At 37.1% G+C, this 18,147-nt stretch overlaps 1 protein-coding gene across 1 annotated transcript in view; it reads left to right on the forward strand.

Moving 5' to 3' along the window:
• DGKB (diacylglycerol kinase beta) overlaps positions 1-18,147 on the forward strand; it is a 620,162-nt gene that overhangs the window by 211,777 nt on the left and 390,238 nt on the right. The window contains exons 13-14 of the mRNA XM_059728962.1: positions 166-264; positions 13,538-13,654. Of these exons, the coding sequence (XP_059584945.1) occupies positions 166-264; positions 13,538-13,654 (216 nt within the window). The remainder of the gene's footprint in view (positions 1-165; positions 265-13,537; positions 13,655-18,147) is intronic.

Consider the following 18,147-nt stretch of genomic DNA (forward strand, 5'->3'; position numbering starts at 1 on the left):
CAAATAGCTATAATTTGACAACACTACTTATGTTTTCCTGCTCTACAAGTAGAATAGCAGTTCTTTGGTTAATTTAGTATAGCTATATGTATAGGATGGGGGCATTGTGAAATATTCTAGTATAATTTTGTGGTTGAATAGTAATTTATTGTCTTTTCTACTCAGCTGCACAATAAATGCGCTTCACATCTAAAGCCTGAATGTGACTGTGGACCATTGAAAGACCACATTTTACCACCCATATCAATCTGTCCAGTAGTATTGGTGAGTTCATGGTCTCTTGTCTAATAAAGACCTATATCAAAGATATTGGAAAAACCTGTGTTAAATACTTGATCACTGTAACTTTTTTCCTAATTTGACAACCCAACATAAACCCCAAAACAGAACAAATAATTCTAATTTATTACTTACAGGCAGAAATACTTTTTCCCCCAATATATTGCATTTTCCTTCATATGACAATGAACTTTCTGTAGGAGCGTTCTACTATATAACATGCTATAACTAAAGCTGACTCAGGTTTTATCACTTAGTCATACTGTACTTACCAGAAATTGTATAGGCAGAACACTTCTACATTTTACATCTTTTATAGATCCAACTTCCCAGAATAATGAAGTTATTCTTATGGGCAGTTTTTGCTTGGGATGCATATTGTATATCTGCAATGCTGAGGTCTCTCATCTAAGCCGGAGGTTACCTAGAATGATGACATTGGCCTTGTAGCAAGCTATGCATCAATATTATGGTGTATTTTATTCTGCAGGAGTGGACAGTAAATTTCACTGTCCACAAAAACAATAACTCAATTAAATGAAAATAGAAATACCTACTGTATGTACGTAGGACTGAAAAAAAGCCAAGCAGTTTCTCATGGACAGACACGTTCAAAATTAACTTGTATATGAATTTAATGTTAAATTGATTTTTTATGCTCATGAAAGTCACAGCATCATCACATTAATGCTAATAGAAGTTGTGATATACACGGATCTCTCATTTTAAATTTACTTTATAATAAAAATAATAGTTGAGTTTGAGAAAGCATGAAGTCAACTAAACTAGAGTAGTCAGAAAAACAGGAAAAATGACTGTTAAAACTTAAATCTGTTGCTGGAAATTTTAAAACTACTCCTGCTTGTGTAAGATTACGTATGATTTATAATGTAAGAGTCACTCTACTGCAACCAAAGAAGTTAAAACAATGGCAACCTGGTGTTGATGCAAGTAAAAAGGTAATATGTGTAATTTCCAAAATGTTTTGTAATGATGTAGATAGCAAAAATGGAAGTATGGGTCTGCTCTGAAAAAATTACTGAAAAATAATTGTTTGGGTTTCTTTGACAATTGCAATTCCATGATTCCAGATTATACTTACCAAATTTATATTATATCAATCCTGCAAACTATCTGAGATGTGTAACTCAAGCTGGTTTTCTACTCGCTTGAGCATCATAACTAGTAGTAAAGGCTCTGCAGCTGAAATTTTGCTCTCATCTATATTTGTGTGAGCCCGTTTTCTTCCGTGGTGTATTGCAGGTACAGAAGAAGTAGAATTTGGTTCTGCAGTCGAATTAATTTAGCACTTTTACTGTTCTTACAATCCAGCCTGGATTCCAGTTCACCCTTGCGCAGCACTGCTGAATCTGCAGATTTAAAAGGCAAAAAAAGTAATGAAAAATGTTTTTGTTATAAAATATTTAGTTTCTAAAAATATGTAAAGTTGTTCTAAAATAAATAGTTCTAAGATATTGTCTCTGACTACATATGGATACTTTTACTGGAAACGTTCATGTCAGTACTGTACATAAATCATAAGGAAGGAAACAAGGTTGATATTTGGTGTACTGTCTTTCAGTGGAAACTTTATGATTTTACAATCCAGTATGCTTGGTCAGCCAGCTGCTTTTTATGAATATATATTCTAATTATACATTTATAATTAGCATTACATTAGAACTTTCTTAGAATATATTACTCTAGTATACCAGGGCTTGCGGACAGAGGTGATCTCTCTTATTAGACCAACAAGATTTTTGCAAAAAAAAATTCTTTAATTGCAAGCTTTCGGGCACAAGCACCCTTCATCAGGCACTGGAGAAAAGATTGTAAAAGTTCTCCTGGGTAGAAATGAAAGTTCATATTTCATAGGATTTCACAGAGGAGTCAACAGATGAACTTTCATTTCTACCCAGGAGAACTTTTACAATCTTTTCTCCAGTGCCTGATGAAGGGTGCTTGTGCCCGAAAGCTTGCAATTAAAGAATTTTTTTTTGCAAAAATCTTGTTGGTCTAATAAGAGAGATCACCTCTGTCCGCAAGCCCTGATTGCTTTTTCCTCTAGACCAATATGGCTACAACCTGGGTACCTTACGCTAGTATAAGTTACTCTAAGAGTATTCTAATTAATAATACATATGCATTTGCATCACTGCTAGCATATCACTCGCATGGGTAATAAGAATTCTGTTTAGAAATATCGACTACAGTGTACACGTGATTTCTTGGTAATTTTTAAATTGAGTTTTCCTATTTCCTCTCTATGTGGATTCCTCTTGATGAATGTATCATTTCAGTGAAGATGAAACCATAACCATCAAGAACTAGAGAAAAGTAGCAAATATCTGTTATTAACCAGAATCACAGTTAGGTAATCTACTAAGTGTGCAGTGTTAAGCATGCTCCTCAACAGAAATAGTGCATTTCAGACACAGTGCCTTATGTGAAAGGATAGGATATATTATTCAGAATGTTGCTTTAGCTATAACGATCTCTGAATTAGTGAGATTTTTTTTTTTCATCTTTGAGTGGATATACACTGTGCCATAAAAAGCAAAAGCAAATGAGCAATCATATCTTGTAGAAATCTGTGACTATGGGGAAGAGCAATTTTTATTCTTTTCCTAGAGGAATTATTTTTTGTTAAAACTTTCCTCCAAAGAAAACAGATTCTCCCCAGGTTTACATGTCAAATTTGAGTCATGCAACAAAATCCATATAAGGAAAATAGTTTTCTTCTTTCCAGCTGTCACTTATTGGAGATCAGACTACTTTCTGAGATCTGGTGGGCATAATTCAAGGCAGTTTCTTTGCATATGGACTGTCAAAAGTCTTGCGTTCAACAGGAATGAGACATTTTATGGCTGTTACATTTCCTTTGGTGTCCTACTGGAAACGCATACAAATTCTAGTGCCCTTAGGGCTGCACTCCCAAGATTTCTCCTATTGAGAATGGGAAGCTCTGCATCACCCTCACTTTAAGTACCTGGTATCTTGGTCTCTGTGGAGACCTAGCAGCTTTGTCCCCTGTTTTCAAACTGCTTCCCAAAGACAAGATCCCCCCAGTCAGTGGTTGTCATCTTTATTCCCTAGGCCTATGCTTTTTGTAAAAGCCAAACAACTGACCACCAAAAAACCAAAAATCAAACAAGCAGAAAAAACCTCTTGAGCTCATATGTATAGCAGTAGAGACTTGTGGTCTGTGGTCTCTATCTTGCAAGTTACAATGTGTGGGCAAACCCCTGCAATCTGCATTAAGCCCCACTAAATTCAGTGGCTCTATATTCAAGCTTATGGATATGTAAATAAAAAGTATCTTCTAGGATCACAGGAAGTTTCTGTAATCTACAGGGTTTTACTGATTCATTCTTTTGTTCATAGAATTATTACAAATTAATTTGAATACATTCTCACAGATTCACCAATTTGCAGCAGTAGTAAAATATCAAGATTGTTAAATGTGTTGGGGGTGGCGAAGGCAGGTAAAATCATTTGTATTTTGTGTTTTTATTTGCATTTGCACATAAAGAAAATTCTGTCTCTAAAATAGGAAATGCAAGAAACTGTCTAAAATAGGAACTAACAGCTAGCTAGAAGAGCAGGGTCTGAGAATAAGTAAAATTGATGTTTTCCATTCAAACTCAATGCACCCTTCAGAATTACAAAAAAAAATGAGGCAGATTTTTTGCCGTATTTTATTTATAGATTCAATTGGCAAAGTTCTCAGCTGCAAAATAGGGGAAACAAATGTTTTGGAAATTTAACGTGGTGTACACAGCAGAAGATCCACAAGAGATCTTTCAGGAATCCATCTTTTACCAGCATTTCTCACATTCCTACGTTTTAGTAAGATATACTTTATTTACTTTTAAAACAGTCTAATTCACGTAGTCACCATTCTAATTTAGAATAAATGTGATGTATTGCATGATGAAGTTTCTTGCTTGAGTTAAATGAGTTTAGTTATAAACTGTGCATGCAGATCTCAAGTGATAGTATTTTAATAGATGTCAGATACACTTTAATGTTACCCTCTTTTATTTCAGTAACGTTTTAATTAATTCACACTGATTGAATAAATGTACATTGAGACTTGTTTCCTAATGAGGGCACATTTAGAGGAAAGGTTTTGCATCATTCTGATATCCTGTGGGTAATTATATTCTAATTATATGGTGGGGGGAAAAGTCTATAACTCAGTGCTGATATTGTTCATTGGACCCAATTAATTACATGCGTATAATGAGAGTTCATGATAAGGTTGACTGGCAGTGAGTTTAAAAATCTTTAACTCAATTGAATCCTAGCCTAACATGAGTATACAATTAGATGATAACCAGGTTAAAAGCTGAGTATTGGAATGAGACAAGTGAGTATCCAAGAAGACTGACCTCTCTTTTTAGTGTTGCTTTTTATATGAAGCATAAATGGAGAAATGGTTTCTGACATCTTGGCTTATCCATTTTTGTGCTTTCTCTTTATTTCATTCTACTAATGTAAACTCAGTGTTCTTTCTATTAATATAAATAAGTAATAGGATAATTAGATTTTCCCTTTCTCATATATGATCCTTTGTGTAACAACAAACCAACTAACCAAAATACACAATATAATTAATATAACAGCCTAATTCTCCTGTCATTTATACCATTTTTAACCCAATGAAACTTTATTCTACTTTACTGGAGCTAATTTATATAATTACTTTATTGCAAATAAACAGTCTTGAAAATCATAATAAGAATACTATATTAACATATCCTGCTTTAAATACAAAAACTTATGTACATTGACTTTACTGTGCAAGTATTCGGGAACTCCATATTTCCTTGTTTCCATAGTAACAAATGTACTTCAAATGAAGGGAAATGCTATAACATTAAAGGAATAACTAAATGTGAAAGAAAAAAAAAACTTATTGTGAGATTTAACATAAGCAGCCCAAACACAGTTTTTGACAATGTAGAATTACCTACTTAATTCCCTATTTTGTCTTTCCTAAATAATTTGGTCACTCTAAGTCATTGCAATAAAAAGTTGAGAGCACCTTATGAAAACTTGCATTTTCTCTAACTGGAAGGGTTGGGGGGAATTATAGACAAAAGATGTATCTATTTATATAATATAAAAATAGAAGAATGGATATTCTCATACATATTATATGAGTGTATGGATAGAGTACAATATTAAATTTACATGGAATGCAGCTCATTTCAGTTGACCTTCTGTATCCGAATGCTGTGTTTTTGTTAGATGACAAAGCAAATCTGATTTGTATTGGGATCTCACAATACTGGACAGGAACATAACTGAGAGGAGAGAAGGATCTTATGTTTATTGATCATTGTGATACAGTATCCAAAACATTATGAGAACATAAGAAAAACAGCTAAGTTGCAAGTTTTTGGCATACTCCTCTCCTATTCCATTTTCTGAGTTTTAAGTGAAGATTCAAAAATCTTGACATTACATATGTCTTAGCAAATTAATTATGCTATTAAATAGGAATTTCCTCAAAAATCATATGCTGATCCTGTACAGCAGTGATTCTCAACCAGGGTGCCTTGAGAACCTTTCAAGGGTGCTATGCAGCTTTAGCACTGCTTCGTGTTTCATAAAATAAACCCAGAGATTTCAAATAGGAACTCTCAGTGGTAAAAATTTATGACCTGTTCTGGGCTTTCTGAGTCCTTTGCAACAAAATAATTGCTCTTAAATTGATCTGTAGTCAAAAAATGGCGAGAAGCCCCTTTTTCTCAAGAGTGCCCTTAGTCTATCCATGTGTGCCTTGAGCTTAACAAGGTTGAAAATCTCTGTTACTTGGGAGCATTCTTTCTCCTTGAGAATTTTGAGAGAATGGATTCACATAAAGCAAACTAGTGTTTTTATTAAAATAGTTATACATGTGATAACATGAGATTATTAGAAAGTTTTCTTGAGAAGTAGGTAACAGTACATTCTTTTTACACATTGGGAAACATGCAGAAGGAGAATGAATGAATTAGCAGTGGCACCATAAGACATAGGTGAAGGAGAAGAGAATTAGTTTCCCTTGGGCCTTACTCCTCTGCCTTAACCCCAAGAATATTCTTCTGTTCTTCTCATGTATTGGAAAGGAACAAGAAAAAAAAATTCTTAGCCTACCATAATCTGTGCAGAGAATCAGCTAAAGGCTCATGTAGCTCATCAGTACAATCTAACCCCTTAAAATTAATAGATATACCATATGCTGATCTTTTGTACATGGATAAATGTCACACTATTGGAATAACTTCCTTTTGTACTAAGAGTTAGTGGTATATTTTCTTGCACAGCAAAATTAAATAAAAAGCCAAAACATGGTGTGGGGCAACATCTAATGAAACTGTGAGGCTGAAACACAGAAAGCTATTTTTCTTTCTCAATTGCACATCGAATCTCAGGTTTAGTTTAACCGAACATTTAAAGCAGATTAGAAATATAATGGTGTTTTTATCTATAGTTAGAGCTTTTTCATTTCTTTGAAGTTAGGTTGAAATTAATAATTGCTATGGAGGAAAATGTATCTTTCTAATTAATTATCTGGACTGCAAACACAGTTCAATGTTAAAATGAATAAGATGCTGATAAATTGAAATGGCAGCCATTCAATCATTTTGAATTATACCTAGCTTCCTGTTCACAACCCATCTCTACTTTCTGTTCCTATGTTTATTTCTCAGCTCCTCCTTCACTGATCTATGTATTTTTTTAAATCTTCAATCAATTTTTTTTTGTCTGTACCATCTTTTTTTTACATTATTAGCTACTATAATGTAGGCTTATTCTAGGTTACAAATTAAGGGAAAAATCAAGCTGTCCTGGGCCTTACTACTGGCACATAGTTTGAGAGTGTTGTGTGCTTTCAGCCACAGTAGAAGTACACTCGTGCTCTAGAAGCAGGGACCTATCAAATTCATGGTGGAAATAGAGCGTACAGCTGCTCCCTTAATCTCTCATGTTCCCTCGCATGCATCTTGCCCCTTCCCCCTTCTCCCCTGCCATCTTTGATGCTGATTAGTGGAGGACCCTGTGACTTCCTCCTGATTGGCATGGAAGCTACAACCATGGTTTTAAACATGGCACCATTTTTGCCTCCCTGCTAGTCAGCAGCAAACAGAAGGGCTATCCAGGGCTCCTCAGGTAAATGGTGGTGGGAGGCAAAAAAGGCACCATATTTAAAACTGCAGTTTTTGCCTCCCCACTGATAAGGAGCGAGCCACAAGAGTGGCCCCTCAACCAATCGGTGGGGCAGGGCAGTGCAGGGGAACCTGCAAGATTAAAGGAGCCACACTGCACTTCACTTCTGCCATGAATTCAGTAGGTCCCTACCTAGAAGGGTAGACATAAAGAACATGTCCTTTTATTTGACATTTAAACTGTAGAAAAGCAGCCGGTACATGTTATGAAATCAATCAGACAGAAATGCAGCTCCCCACTGTAACTCATAATGCTTTGTAGGAAGTGTTCTGAGTTGTAATGATCCACTGGACCAAACAGAAGCTGGTTTCAGGGTTGGTTTCAGGGGGAAGGGAAATCCAGTGGTTGGCTGGGAGACTGCTGCTAGTTTCCCTTAGAAACAGCCCCTCCTCCCTCCCAGCTGGGTGCTGTTTTCAGAATAGGAGGGGGGAAAGGAAGAAGAGGAAGCTTGTTCTAGGGGTTGCCCAGGTAGTGCTAGAGGGTGGGGTGGGTGAATTGGAGCTCCCCCCACAGCAGGGAGGGGGAGGGGGGGGGCTGAAAAAAGCTCAGATTGAACTCCCTCCACTCCCTTTCCACCCTCCCATTCTGAAAACAGCTCTGAGGCTGAGAGGCTGCGCAGACGCAAATTACTGAAGCCGCTCTTTTTTTAAATGTCTTCAGCTGAACCCTTATGCAGTGAGGGTTCAGATTTTCATGGCCCTTTTAAAGCTCTTTGCAGCCATGCACTTTTGTTTGGTCATGGCTGTAGAATGTTTTCAGGAGCCAGTTTGGGTGATAATTGTCACTTCTGTCTACACCCTAAGTTACTCTTTTGTTTTAGTTTTGTTGTACAATGGGTGCTTGAATATTTACACAGGACTGTATATGTGATAATCTGCGATTGTTTAGAATTCTGCTTCATTAAATACTAAAACATAGATGATCTGACCTGAAGGTTCCCAGACCAAACCAAATATCTTTGAAAATTAGTTCAGTTAAAAAAAAAACCCAAACCAACTAAGCAAAAAAACAATTAAAATGGGGTGTTCAAATCTCATATTTAGATTTCCAGGAGCTCAGTCACAGAAGGTACTGAAAATTCACGTTCCAATTTCTCAGAGCATCTAAGTACACGGGTGTAACTATAAGCACATGAATAGTCACACTGGCTTCAGAGAGTTGTACTCATGTGAAGAAAGTTAAATATACATTCATATGCTTCATTGGATCAGAAATGAAATGCTCAGCAATTGAACAGGCCTCTGGGTACCAAAATACTCACGTAAATAATCTGTTTCTATTTGTGCACAGTAATAGAATGCAGGGCTCTCGGTAAATGTCTGTGTTTAGAAAGTGGACTTGTCTCACCTAAAGGCATATATTTTAATAAGTTCTATGGAGAACAGATCTGTAGTTTTCAGTCAGTGTTTTGACAAATTTAATTATGCTGTTAATTATTCACTGATGTCTTTACGTACCTACTTAAACACAGCTTTTAAACTTATAGCATGTTAACTAGTCACACCAATATATTGAATTTATGTAGGAAAGTACAGACTTGTACAAATTAAATAAAGTAGGAGGATAAGGAAAAAATATATTTTGCCTATATAAACACTAAATGCCAAATCTGCAACAGAAGATAAACAGATCTCTGTTTAGTAGAACATTAGCTGTTACCTCTTTCTGCTTCTCCCCATAGCAACACCAACTAAAAGCATTAAATATTGTTGAATGTCATTATTTCACTTAAAAAAGGTATAATTGCATGTACCTTTGCATATCAACAAAGGACAGAAGCACTTTTTATAGTTGCATACTATATAGTTCATTAACCATAGTAAAAAAAAAGACATTTTATGAGATGCTCCTGTTTTTGGACCAGGATTCAAAGAATTAAAAGGACATGAGAACAAGAAAATATTTACGACATACCAAAAAAAAAAAAAAAAAAAGGGATCTGGACTATTTCAGGCCATCTTCCTTCATTTCAAAGCAGGCATTCTCATTTCTTCTACTGTTTTGAATCTGTAACAAGTTCTCTTGCACACTCTTAGGAATATGAATTATGGGATGTGGTAGTCAGAGAACTGTTAGAAAATATTTTTGTGCAATGATGTCTTAAACCAAAAATAAAGCAGTATACTTAATTTGTTGATAACTTGTTCAACCCAATAGCTTCAACTTGACATTCCTTCTAGAGAGGGTTCCCCCACCTGCCATTTGTTATAACTTTACAGCTGAACCTTCTTTTTTCCCAACAGACTTTACCCACTGTAGGAGTTTTGCTCCCTGAGGTGCGTAAAACAGAGGTGCCCACGTATAAACAAGTATAAATGGGTCATGATATTGCAACATTTCTCTTGCAATACAGTGCATTTTGGGGCTGACTGTGGTGGTGGTGTTTTGTATCATCACTTGAGATGTGCTATTTCAGTTTTTAGGGGGTAGGAGCACCTTTTACAAAGTGCTTCTTGGTATGAAACAGTGATCCCCTGGAACAGTATTCATTGGTATAAGTTCCATCCAATCTAGCAACCAGTGGCTAATGGCTACAAAGTGGGAACAGTGAAAGTGGAAAATACGGATATGAAAAGTGAGAAAACAGATGGGATTAGAAGACCCTTTTTGTTTGACAAGTGTTGTTTGGGATTGTTATCAGCCTGACAAATGATTAAAACACAGAAGAGATTGATTCCCTAAGCCATCAAAATGTACAACAACTTTTCAAAATTTGTATTAATTCTCCCTCAACTTCAGCCACATCCATCAAACAAAATGATTTACAGCCATTTGTCAGTCATTTTGTACACTTTAATAAAAAAAAAGCCATTAAATAGAGCATGTTCATAGTATAATGTTTACCACCTTGAAAATAAATGCTGGCATTTTGCCATTTCATTTATTTTCAATAAGTGTTAACTTTGGCTCAATATTAATTTAAAAGTTATACACTATTATCCAAAGGTGATTTTATTAAAATATGTTATCTTATGAGAAAATGACACTTTTTCATTTCTGATTAAGCCTTAAATATCATAGTACTGTCCCAACTCTTAGAAGTATGAATGTATCTATTTCTAATTAGAAAAATAACTTTTGCCCAGATTTCATTTGTTGAAGGTCTACAAAATATCAAGTGCGAGGGGATCTGAAAATAGATATTTGCCCCATACACTGTAAATCTTTTTTTCTATTAAAGTTAAATAAGTAAATAATCAAGGTATAGGCCTAGGTAGAAATACATATGCATTTTAAACCTAAATGTAGTTAGTGCAGTGCCCATCAAAGACCTGTTGCTATCCACAGAAGCATGCCACTGAAGCTGGACATCTCTTACCGGCCTTAGAAAACACTACAAAGAAGGCACTTTTGCTTAGACTTCAACATCACATACTTTATTCACTTTAGATAAATGACAGACTGCTGAGTATAGCCCATGTATGTATACACAAGGTCAAAATAAGGAGATTCATTCTAGGCTCTCTATGTTATGTAGCCCCTTAAGGGTCCATCCTTGAACTCTGTACCAGCAATGTGAGCCTATTCACATTTGGAAAAGTGAAGGTAGGTACCTTATGGTAGAGTTGTGTTTTCGTTCTGTATATTTTAGACTTGCAGTTGGCATTACTAGCATTATTCATCTCCATTTCTGAAGCAAATCTTAAATTCTCTGGAGTTGTTCCTTGTACAAAAGACCTGTAGAAATCACTGTAAAAAGCTATTGTCATAATGGGTTATAATGTCCATTCTATGGGTTTCCACAGTAGCCTATAAAATTGTATTGCAAGGTTATAATTTTTCCTTTATATTCTGTAAGATGGTTCAGATATAATATAGAAAACTGATTGATTTCTGTTAAGTTCTAGGAATTTTCTGTTTCCTGTGCAAGGAGAAACTTTATAGCATGATTGCTTTGGAAACCTTCTTGTTCAGTTAGGCTAGTAGTCTAGCTTAAAAAACAACTAATAAAAACTGAATGAAGGAAAGAAAAGGATGTGCCAGCCATAGTGCCAACTGAAGGGTTGTGCTGCTATCTGTCTCATGCTGGGACAAAAACCCAACTGTGCTTGAAGTAATCATCACTTGCTGCTTCTAGTTCAGGAATGATCAATAACTGCAGGTTTGGTCATTGTGGTAAACATCCCTTTTGTTAAAAAAGCTTTCCTCAGTGTATAAATACTTTTCCAATGAAAAACAGCATGATGAAAAAAATAATTTTAACAATACACATTAGGAATAAGCCTATTTTTAATATGTATTCTCTTTTAAAATTAATTTTCCCTATGTCATGCATTTCCCTTTCAGTAATCTTCAAGCCTCTGGAATTATTATACAGTATGTTGCACAGGCCTAGTGGCACAAAGTATCCTGAATGCCAGCTTAATTGGCCTCTAGAGGATTCTTGTAGTGTAAGGAGAATATCCAGTTAGAATAGAGTTTCAGATCTGTTCTGTGCCTCATAGCTATGATTGGAAATGTGGTCAGATTTCTTACTGTGTCCAGCAATCCCAGGCTGGTGGAAAGATCACAAGCAGCTAGGCCTAACGAGAGCACAGCTTGTACCAGGGCCAAGCCATCTCCTGTGCAGCCCCAAATTTGGGAAAATGCAAGGATGGCATAAAATCAACAATTAGGTAATGTTAATGAAGCACATCCAACATTGGTTCTCTGATTTTAAGCGATCATTATTTTTCAATACATTGTATGAATTTGTGAAAAAGAATTGATGGGTGCATGTTATCTGTAGGAAAATAAATGAGATACTTTTGTATCTCCTGATTTCTTCCTCATTTTTAATTATCCGTGAGATGAACTGATAAATAGTTGGAAATCTAAATGCCACAATATTTCTGTTAAGAAGATTAGTATTTTCTTTATTTTATTCTCATTGGATGTTTAGTTATCCAACTTCTTATGAACCTGATGTAGATTAGCAACATACTGTGCTCTCTTTATACTATGTGTGTATTACAAAATAGTATATTTTTTGTGAAATGGTTAAAAATATGTGTTTTAAATATAGTAAGTTGATTGACAGACTTCTAGCATGGGTATATTTTGATAAGTAACTAATAAAAGTACTCTTGAAAATGTCCAACTTATGTCTGAAGTTACAACCAGTCTTCCAGAAATTATTGATCTATCCTAAACTTTTCTTTTAATGACTCTATTTATTTATTTATTTATTTATTTATTTACGTAGGATTCTGGCTGAAAACCATACTCCTGAAGGCATACAACCATAATATAAATTTAAATAAAAATAACAGAAATGCAAATATAATAATAAAATAGGGCCAATCATTATAAAAGCATTATTCCTTCTCCTATAATTAATATAATCAAATACAAATATAGTGATAAATCTGATCATGAATCTATAAAAATATTGTGCATAGGTCCACAATTAACACAGTAAAAAACAAATGTAGTGATAAAGTTTATCGGTCATATCAACAGTAAAGCATGTTTAGGTCTGATTGCTTCAGCCTTGTAAGCAAAAATTGCAAGACAGTTTAGTAAATATGGATCTGTTTGCTGAAGGAGCCATATTAATTTCTCTCTATTTGAGAAGTATGTAAATTTTTGCAAGAATGGTGATAAATACTTTTTCCTTATGTCATTATATAAAGGACATTTTAAAACATAATAAATAGTGTCTTCCAAAACTCCTAAACAGGCTGGACAACATCTTTTAGCCCTTGGAACTTTTAATGACAGAGGATTTTGTATGATTAGCTTCCATGTTATGGAACCAACGTTTGTTAGATGGAGATAATATGCAGTTCCATTATCTTTCACATCATTGCTTTGATTTTTGTTATGATTGGATTATTGTCACCTATCTATTGCCTAGCTAAATATATCTAGGCATATAAATAGATGCCATGTGAAGTGGACAAAAATCATGTAGCAACTAGGTCTCATTTTCATTAAAGTAGGATCTGACCTTTATTTTGAATGGAAAATTTAATGCTTGGGGTGACTTCCAGCTATGGTAACATTCCATCACATCCTACGTTAAAGTGTTCTTTTTCCCCACTTCTTCCCCTAGGAGCGGCAGGCAACTGTGAAAAGAGAAAAGAGTTGTCCTCAGCAAATGAACAAGTTGGGAGAACGGAACAAAATGCAAAGAGCAAACTCTGTTACAATAGATGGACAAGGTCTTCAGGTGTGATTGTTGTTATGTTCATGTTTTTCCATGGGTATTTATATGCTTAGAGAAGAAAGTGGAGTGGTCAGTTTTAAAAAGGATCTATTTCAAATGGACATTTTCCTCTGATATTATACTCTAAAAGTTCTGAAATGCTACACATTTATTACAATAAGGTAAATGTTTCCTTCTCCGAAGGGTATCATCTGTGGAGTATTTTTAATGTTTGGTCTCTGTTACCTATTATGAGGCATGTAGGTCATGCTGAAATGTCACTTGTTTAGTCATAAAAAGCATTAGTTGCAGGCTGAAATATGACTTGATCACCTTAATAGATGTCATGCCCCACATCACAAGCTTATTTTGTAAATTCTAATGTTTGACTTTAGTCATAGTTGCATCTTCTCGTTTTGTACTTTTAAGGAAAACCTCGAGAGATTTAACTTTAAGGCCTTTATGTATCCACAATTTACTTCTTGTATATTTAGCTAATTGCAAAGAGTGTTGCTTAGAGAGATGATGAAGCAGTGTTGGTTGTACCAGATACATATATATTTAAAAAAAAAAAGAGGATGTCTTCAATTTCAAAAATCAATCCATTTATGTGCATCCTACTGACTAAACATTAGTGTGGGATGGGAATATATATTCATCATCAGCAGTCCTTATTTGTGGGTCCAAAGATGGCTGTCAAAGCCTATCTGCAATTGACACTGTTGCAGCTCAGGCATGTTTCCATGCAGATTCTGGGTTCTTGGTTCGGTCCACAACGTGCTGTTTCTTCCACTCCCATTTTTCTGTCTCCTGTTGTTATCATAAGGTTGAAAAGTACTGAGATCCTTGTGTAGCAGACTCTTCCTCCATTTAGGGCAGTACTGACAGTCTCTGAGGAACTGATATCGATATTGCATTTTTTCAAGTTGGGTTTGAAGAAGCACTTACTCAGCCCTTTTGAGTGTATGCCTTGACTGATCTGGGAGACTAAAACTTGCTTCAGGAGTCATGAGTCAGTCATCTGAATGACATGGCCAGCCCACTGAAGTTGATCATCATCTTGATGCTCATGGTGTTTGCTTGCAAGAGGATGCTAATGTGGGTGGATCTGTGTACCCATGGTCCCTTCCTGCTCTAATGTCCATGAAATCTATGAAATCTTCTGCAACTTGGTACTTCTGGAGCAGTTTGAGGTGTCTCCTATGTGCTGTCCATGTTTCAGCTCTGTGCAGTAGGGAGGGGATTAGAACTGCTTGATAAACCATGAGCTTGGTTTCAGATCTGATGTCATGATCTTCAAGCACTCATTTCCTCAGGTATCTGAAGGCTGCACTTGTCCATTTGAGGTGATGTTTGACTTCTTCATCATGGTAACCTTCTGCGAGAGATGTCTTCCAAGATATGGGAAATAATCACTGTTCTCCAGAGTCTTACTATGGATTTGAAGTACTGGAGCTGGGGACTGCTCATTAAGAGTTTGTTGATGGGGGACCTTAGTCTTCTGAATGTTAAACTTCAATCCCATCTTCTTGTATGCCACAGTAGATGCATTGACACGTGCCTGATGGTCTGGTTCTGAATGAGCATACACTACAGCATCATCAGCATACTGGAGCTTGATGATTAAGGTTGGAGTAGTCTTGGTTTTTGTTCAGAGTATGCTGAGAGTATGCTGAAATTAAACAGTTTATCATCTATTTGGTTAGCTCCATTCCAGCTCCATTCCAGCTAGAACTGGAACTGGGGGGGGGGGGGGTAAGAAAAAAAGAGTTTGGGTGGTAAAGGCGAATCAGCCGTAATGGAATACATGTATGGACAGCACACCTCAGAGCATTCCAGTTACTATTGCAAACAACTTTTCTTTTTTAGGTAGTTATAAGATTTACTGTACATTTTTAGTATAAGTTTACATTGGTCTTTAGTGCTGTCTACCGGTTCTGTGGCTGATCCAAATATGAGGAGATATAGATAAAGGGAAGTGTATTATGTCCAGAAGTGCACTATGTATTTCCAAACTTTGATGCTTGCTCAAGATGTCTGTAGTGCCTTGATGAGGGACCATTGTTAGAATCAGAGAAAATTAGGGTTGGAAGGGACCTCAGGAGGTCACCTAGTCCAACCTGCTGCTCAAACAGTACTATCCCTAACTAGATCATCCTAGCCTTGTCTAGCTGGGTCTTAAAAACCTCCAAGGATGGGGAGTCCACAACCTCTCTGGGTAACCTGTTCTAGTGGTTTAGTACCATCCTACTGAGAAAATTCCTCCTAATATCTAACCTGAACTTCCCTTGCTGCAACTTGAGACCATTGCACCTTTTTCTGTCATCTATCACCACAAAGAACAATCTAGCTCCATCCTCTTTCAAACCTCCTTTTCAGGTAGTTGAAGGCTGCTATTAAATCCCTTCTCTGCCTTCTCTTCTCTAGACTAAATAAGGCCAGTTCCCTCAGCTTCTCCTCAGAAGTCATGAGCCCTAGCTCCCTCACCATTTTTGTTTCCCTCCAATGGACTCAGTTTGTCCACATCCTTTCTGTAGTGGACGGGCCCAAAACTGAACACATTACTCCAGATGTGGCCTCACCAGTGCTGAATAGATGGGAATAATCACTCCCCTTGACCTGTTGGCAACAATCCTACCAATGCAATCCAGTATGCCATTAGCCATCTTGGCAACAAGGGCATGTTGTTGGCTCATATGCAGTTTGTCCGCTGTAATCCCCAGGTCCTTTTCTGCAGAGCTGCTACCCTACCAGTCAACCTCCAGTCTGTACTGGTGCATGGGATTGTTCTGGTCTAAGTGCAGAACTTTGCACTTGTCCTTGTTGAACTTCATGAGGTTTCTTTTGGCCCAGTCCCCTGATTTGCCAAGGTCACCCTGAATCTTAGCCCTACCCTTCAGCATATATACTACTCCCCCCCCCCCCCCCAGCTTGGTGTCATCAGCAAACTTGCTGAGGGTGAACTCTATGCCATCTTCCTGGCTGTTGATGAAGATATTGAACAAAACTGGCCCCAGGACCAACCTCTGGGGCACTCTGTTTGATTCTGGCTGCCAACTAGACATTGAGCTGTTGATTACCACTCTCTGAGCCCAATGCTCCAGGGAGTTTTCTATCCACCTTACTGTCTATTCATCCAGCCTGTACTTCCTTAGCTTGCCTGCAGGAATGTTATGGGTGATGGTAGCAAAAGCCTTGCTAAAATCAAGATAATATACCACATCCACTGATTTCCCCCTGTTCCACAGAAGCAGTCATCTCATCATAGAAGGCAATTGGATTGGTCAGGCATAACTTGCTCTTGGTGAATCCATGATGACTGTTTCTAGTCACCTTTTCCACCAAGGACTTAGAAATGGATTCTTTGAGAATCTGCTCTATGATTTTTCCAGGGACTGAGGTGACACTGACCAGTCTGTAGTTCCCCAGATACTCCCTTTTTCCCTTTCTTAAATATGGGCATTATTTTTGTCCCCTTCTAATCATCTGGGACCTCTCCCAATTTCCATGAGTTTTCTAAGATGGCTCTGTGATCACATCAGCTAACTACCTTAGCACCCTTGGGTGCATCCCATCTGGCCCTGTGGGCTTATTTGTCCAGCTTTTCTAAATAGCCTCTAACCTGTTCTTTTGCCACTGTTGGCTACTCACCTCCTCCCAAACTGTGCTGCCAGGTGCACTACTCTGGGAGCTGATCTTGGCTGTTAAGACTGAGTAGAAAAAGGCATTGAGCATTTCAGCCGTTTCTGCATCCTCTGTCAGTAGGTTGCCTGCTCCATTCAGTAAGGGATCCACACTTTCCCTGATATTCCTATTGTTACTGGCATACTTGTAGAAACCCTTCTTGTTACCCTTCACATCCCTTTCTAACTGCAACTCCAGTGCCTTCTTGATTTCATCCCTGAAGGTCTGAGCAATGCTCTTATAGTCCTCCCTAGTTGTTTGTCCAAGTTTCCACTTATACGTTTTCTTTTTGTTATTTAGATTACTGAAGAGTTCTCTGCTAAACCAAGCTGGTCTTCTGCCACTGCTGCCATACTTGCTAGTCTTCCTGCACATCAGGATGGTTTGTTTCTGCACTCTCAGTAAGGCTTCTTTAAAGTACAGCTCTGGGCTCTTCTACCCCTCAGAGTGGCTTCTCAAGGGATCCTACCCATGAATTCCCTGAGTGAGTCAAAGTCTGCTTTTCTGAAGTCCAGGGTCCTTACTCTGCTGCTCTCCATCCTTCCTTTCCTCAGTATCCTGAACTTGATCATCTCGTGGTCACTGGTGCCCAAGTTGCCATCTACTAGTGCATTCCCCACCAATTCTTCCTTATTTGTGAGCAGCAATTCAAGAAGGGCATGTCCATTGGTTGGCTGCTCCAGCACTTGCACCAGGATGTTGTTCCCAACACTCTCCAAAGATCCTTCAAGATGCTTGATCTATAAAACCTTAGTTCAAAGAAAAAAAAACTTACTGATGGATAAAAGGGGCATTGCTGGTTAAATCCTAGTTGCATTTTGCAGGATTTTAGG

Source organism: Alligator mississippiensis, chromosome 5 (genome assembly GCF_030867095.1).
Source record: "Alligator mississippiensis isolate rAllMis1 chromosome 5, rAllMis1, whole genome shotgun sequence".
NCBI lineage: Eukaryota > Metazoa > Chordata > Crocodylia > Alligatoridae > Alligator > Alligator mississippiensis.